The sequence below is a fragment of the Andrena cerasifolii genome, chromosome 3, assembly GCF_050908995.1.
Source record: "Andrena cerasifolii isolate SP2316 chromosome 3, iyAndCera1_principal, whole genome shotgun sequence".
Taxonomy (NCBI): Eukaryota; Metazoa; Arthropoda; class Insecta; order Hymenoptera; family Andrenidae; genus Andrena; species Andrena cerasifolii.
In genome coordinates this window covers 1669348-1674969 of record NC_135120.1, presented here as the reverse complement: position 1 = coordinate 1674969, position 5622 = coordinate 1669348, and the positions used below count along the sequence as shown (strand labels likewise).

Below are 5622 nucleotides of genomic sequence, written 5' to 3'. Positions count from 1 at the left end.
TTTCGGCTCGAGAACTTCCCAAATCGTTTCGTCCGACTCATCCTGGCCCATGTTATGGTCCTCGGTTGTTTCGTAGTCGTCCTTGTCGTCCTCCTCCTCTTCGTCCTCCTCCTCGTCGTCGTCGTCATTCGAATCCGGTAGCGGTGTCATTTCGGGCCGTATCGTCGCTTCGGCTGTGGATGGAGTAAAGGATAATCGTTTTTTCTTCAACCGATGTTGTTGTCGTTGTTGCTGCTGCTAATACTTCCTCTTGACGAGCAATGGTTGTAGCTTCGATGGCATTGCCTGGTTCGTTTTCAACACCACAGTGTTCTCGACCAAGTGTTTCAACGGTTAGACGATCCGACTGGCACTCTCCTCAGTAGTAGCTTTCGTCGCCATTTTACCGATTTTCAGGCTCATGTATTTCTTCCTTATAGCGTCGCTGATTTTAGCAATTTTCTTCTTCGTCTCAACGTCTCGCGGTTGTTGTCTACGACGCTGTTTTTTGGTTTCATTCATTATTTCGCTGTTGTTGTTGCTGCTTGGTTTCCATGTTGGCACCGCTAGTTATCTCCGTTGCTGGTCCGTTAACCATGATAATGTTGCTCGATGAAGGACTCGCGGCATACTGATGTCCTCGCGCTACCACGAACTCGTTAAATCCACGTCGATACCCACCATCGTACATGAAACTGTCCTCGTTGATGACTACGAAGTCGTATCGACTTCTCCAACATCTCGCGCACAGATCGTTGAACGCCTCGAACGTCATGTCCGTGTTCACGTGATCGTTGTACACGCGACGCAAGTTCGTACCGTCCTGTTTGAACAGCACGAGAAAATTCGCGTTGTCTTTGATCAAGTGTTTCGGTATTCGCACGTACGATTGGCACAGGTAAAAGCAATCCCCGCTCGTGTGCCCACCCATGGAGAAGTATTCGCTGATCGCTGTTGTTCGTCGCAGGCCACGTCGTCGAACACGAAAATCGAATCGGGTCGAGCGTCCCTCGGCGGGACGATCTCGGCTGTGTCCGAGTAGGGAAAATATCCGAGCCCACCGACGCGCGGCAACGCTCGGTCGAGATACCGATACTTTGGCTGTCGCAACAATTTCGAGTACACGTACACGTTATCGAAGCGCAAACCGTTCGGACTCTCCAGCATGCTGAGAAGCACGTTCGTTTTCCCGCATCCGGACGGACCGCAGATCACGGCTCGCACTCTGTTCGACAGCAGTGAACCGTGTCGGTGCGATCGCCTCTCATCCCACGTAACATCCTCTAACGGTCTGTTCGTGGTGACGCCAATAGCGCTTGGCTGTTTCGCGAATCGCGTGGTCTTTCCTCGTCAAATCTGTAACACGATAGCTATTTATACCCACGGCGACTGTCGAGCGACTCAGAATCGTAGTATTCGTTGAATCGATCACTATCGAAGAACCATTGACTTGCGAGTGTCCTTGCAACCCCGTGTATCTGCATTTTCATATGTACGGTTGCGGTACGTGTAAGTCGAAGAAGTCAACGAAGACAGGATCGGGTCTCGTGAACAGGATCATAAACCGTTTACCGATAGGGCTATACATTCCGGGTTATCAGTTCTGCGATCAGTTCTGGAGAATCGACGCGAGGCGGATCACGCGCTAGCCGAACAAGCTCGAGAAAGAATGTTCGTGAACAAGGCGACTTTCGGTGAAAAAGCAGCAGCGATTGGAGTGTGGGCCACGATGAAAGCTAAGTCTAAACTTGGCATGGGTATAAGAAGAAGGACTACAAGAAAGAAACGCGAGTCCAGAGGACAACAGTCGCGACGGCACCGCGTCCTACCGGTAGCAAAATGCGGTGGCTTTCTGCCGCTTCTTCTGCCTGCTCTGTCGGATATCGGTGCATTGGCCGGTGGAACGGCGGTTATCACCAAAGCAGTCAACGACGCGAAGGCCGCGCGAAAACAGCTGGAAGAGACGTTGCGTCATAATCAGGCCATGGAAGGACGAGGAATGTATTGGGCACCGTACAAGCGCGGCGCCGGCATGAACTAGAGACGACGATCGTGGAAAAAGAACGCTAATCAACCAGGCTTGCGTCGACGAATGCGACGATAACGCTACGTCAGCGACAACAACTACAACAACCTATGACGAACCTGCAATTAGTGCGCGAGTACATCGACGTACCGTTCTTTCGGAGGGTGTTTATGCGCTCCCCGCGCGCGTCCGGCCGAACGAATGCGGCATCGTTAATCTGGACGAGAATCGTGGCGGAGGCACGCACTGGGTAGCGTACTCGAAACGCGGGTCACGCGTGCAGTATTTCGACAGTTTCGGGAATTTGCGACCACCCTCGGAATTGATTAACGAATTGCGGTCACTTGTGCGTACAATTTCTGCGACAAGATGCTCGGGAATTTTGGCCTCGACACTACTCAAGATAAATTGACGAGCAATCGTAAGTCCGAGTCTGTATAGAGAGAACTCAAAAATGTTGAGAACAGTGCGGTTTATTGAGATATAGAGTTTGATAATGAGGTGATACAATTAACGGAGACATAACAGTTTCGTGCTAATGTTGTCAAGATGCGAGAGACTACACTGTCGAGATAAGAGAGACTACTGTTCTGTATAACTGAGCACTCGGGTCGGTCACGAGAGCGAGAGTGTGTGTGTGTGAGTGTATGTGAGGTGTTGTGTGGAAGAGTATGTATGTATGATTGCCAAAAGTTAATACGAGGGCAATCAGCTGTTCGAGAATGTTCCAGGTTTCTTTCGGCTGATGTGAAAAGAGAGAGAGAAAGAAAGATGGATAGAGAGAGAGAGAGAGAGAGAGAGAGATGATTTCGCCGAAACACACTAAACCCATTTGTTGATAGTGCCGATGTCCTTAGGGTGGGTGGCAGACTTGCAAACGCTCTTATAAGGTATGATCAGAAACATCCAGTTATTGTTCCTGCAACTCACTCGTTTACGACTCTAATAATTAACTATGAACATCAGAGATTGTTGCATGCAGGTTTTCAGCACACCCTCGCGTCATTGCGCACTCAGTTTTGGATTTTATCGGGAAAAAACACGGTAAAGAGGATTTTGCACCAATGCGTTAAATGCTTTAGAGTGAAGCCGACTGGCATTAATTATACAGGGTGTCCCACTAAGGAGTGGACAGCGCGATATCTCTTAAAGTATTGTCGATAAAAATATAAAAAAATAGGGAATTGCATGGTTCGAGAGGGCCCATTTATTAACGCGAACGAATTTTGTTTTCGATTATTATTTTAAAAGATACGATGGTCAAGTTCGGTTTTTCAAATGGAACTATTTTTTTTGAAGACCTGAGTTGATAGTGCGTTCCAAGACAAATTCAATAAGCTTTAATGTATACACTTTATTTCCACTGGTTTTTAAGATATTGCGCTTGCAAATTTACTGATTTTCACTGCAAGAAACCCCTCTGGAATGGCAAAAACCGGGGGCGGTCTTACTGGCGCCACGGGTGGCACTGCCTGTTGAAATGGATACTTACCTGCCAAAGGTCTACGCCAGAAATGGCAGGCCCAAAGGCTGGACAATTCTTTTCCGTCAGAAATGCTACTTAGGTAGGTACATCTGCGGTGTCGAGAAGCGCATCGTTACTTTTATTTCGCACTTGCTTCTACGCTCGGATGGCCGGTTCTTTTGGGAGGGATGCAAGTTGGATTGGTTACGTTAGGAGGGTATTGCTGTGACGAGGGCCTCTTCAAGAGAGCAGCCGTTTGTGAGGGATGCAAATCCGATTGGTTCTGATACAATCTGCTCCCTATGGTTGAAATTTAGTGTAGCAACTTTCACTCCTCCTAACCTAACCAATCCAACTTGCATCCCTCCCAAAAGAACCGGCCATCCGAGCGTAGAAGCAAGTGCGAAATAAAAGTAACGATGCGCTTCTCGACACCGCAGATGTACCTACCTAAGTAGCATTTCTGACGGAAAAGAATTGTCCAGCCTTTGGGCCTGCCATTTCTGGCGTAGACCTTTGGCAGGTAAGTATCCATTTCAACAGGCAGTGCCACCCGTGGCGCCAGTAAGACCGCCCCCGGTTTTTGCCATTCCAGAGGGGTTTCTTGCAGTGAAAATCAGTAAATTTGCAAGCGCAATATCTTAAAAACAAGTGGAAATAAAGCGTATACATTAAAGCTTATTGAATTTGTCTTGGAACGCACTATCAACTCAGGTCTTCAAAAAAAAATAGTTCCATTTGAAAAACCGAACTTGACCATCGTATCTTTTAAAATAATAATCGAAAACAAAATTCGTTCGCGCTAATAAATGGGCCCTCTCGAACCATGCAATTCCCTATTTTTTTTATATTTTTATCGACAATACTTTAAGAGATATCGCGCTGTCCACTCCTTAGTGGGACACCCTGTATTATGGGTGACCTGCCTACTTCACGGGTGATTCCTGCTCGACCTTTTAGTTATAGTACCTGGGGAGTGGATTACGCGGGTTTAGTGTTGTCGAAGGAAAGGGGACGGAGTCGCATAACGCACAAGGCGTATTTTTGTATTTTTGTGTGTTTTGTGTCAAAGGCTATTCATATTGAGCTTGCCACGGACCTGACCACCGATGCATTCTTGAATTGCTTGTATCGTTTCGTAGCGCGGAGAGGGCGTATTTAACATATCTATTCTGATAATGTGACAAACTTCGTAGGTGCGAAAAACGAACTAAATGAGTTGAGCAATTTATTAAACAGAAAATTACGCGAAGAACAAGTAGAGAATACACTATCGCGAGAAAAGATTCAATGGCATTTCATACCACCACGCTCACCACATTTTGGGGGTCTCTGGGAGAGCGCGGTAAAATCTATTAAACATCATTTAAAGCGAATCATAGCTGAGCAACGAATGACTTTTGAGGAACTTTATACAATGTTGACGCAAATTGAAGCATGTTTGAATTCCCGTCCTCTTCATCCTCTTTCTTGTGATCCTAATGATCTTACTCCTCTCACACGGGGACATTTTTTAATTGGCGATGCTCTGACAAAAACACCGCAACATGATCTGCTCGCTTGTAGACAGAATCAGTTTAATCGATATCAGCTTATTCAGCAGGTTGTACAACATTTCTGGACGCGATGGCACGTCGAGTATTTTTATGAACTGCAGCAGCGCAGTAAATGGAAGCCATCGGTCGCGGACGTTCTCCAGGTTGACACTCTTGTTGTCATTCAGGAAGACAACACCTCTCCTCTGAAGTGGCACCTGTGTAGAATCTTGGAGCTACACCCTGGTTCCGACAACGTAGTTCCAGTGGCAACCATCAAGCGACCAGTCATCAGAATTTGTGTGTTACCTCAAGCGGGGACGACCAGCCCATAAAGACTTTACCATCTTCGGTGTGCAATATTTTAATTTTTTTTTTTAACTTTCTTTGAATATCGGTTCTGATATTACTAACTAAGCGTTTTTATAGTATTATTTTATAGTATTCATATTAGATCTAGGTTACTTTTAAGTTACTATTATTGGCGTTGTTACGAATTACAACAGTTAAATTCTGGTTATAAAATTATTTATTAATAACATGGTGTCCCTCTTTTTGTGTCAAGAACATTTAAGTCATTTACCACTGGGATAGGGACTTCGGTAGCACGAATGATA

At 46.2% G+C, this 5622-nt stretch overlaps 1 protein-coding gene across 1 annotated transcript; it reads left to right on the top strand.

The window, feature by feature from the left end:
* Nucleotides 1-2374: 2374 nt before the first annotated feature.
* On the top strand, nucleotides 2375-5340 carry LOC143367249 (uncharacterized). The gene is made up of 2 exons (XM_076808874.1): nucleotides 2375-2426; nucleotides 4667-5340. The coding sequence occupies exons 1-2, from the start codon at nucleotides 2375-2377 to the stop codon at nucleotides 5338-5340; spliced, it is 726 nt and encodes a 241-aa protein (XP_076664989.1).
* The last annotated feature ends 282 nt before the right edge of the window (nucleotides 5341-5622 follow it).

What these genes read in the sequence shown, in the direction of transcription:
- LOC143367249 (XM_076808874.1), top strand. Translation starts at nt 2,375, where the DNA reads ATGCTCGGGAATTTTGGCCTCGACACTACTCAAGATAAATTGACGAGC. An exon ending in AGATAAATTGACGAGCAATC is followed by an intron (nt 2,427 to 4,666) that starts GTAAGTCCGAGT and finishes CAAACTTCGTAG; the next exon opens with GTGCGAAAAACGAACTAAAT.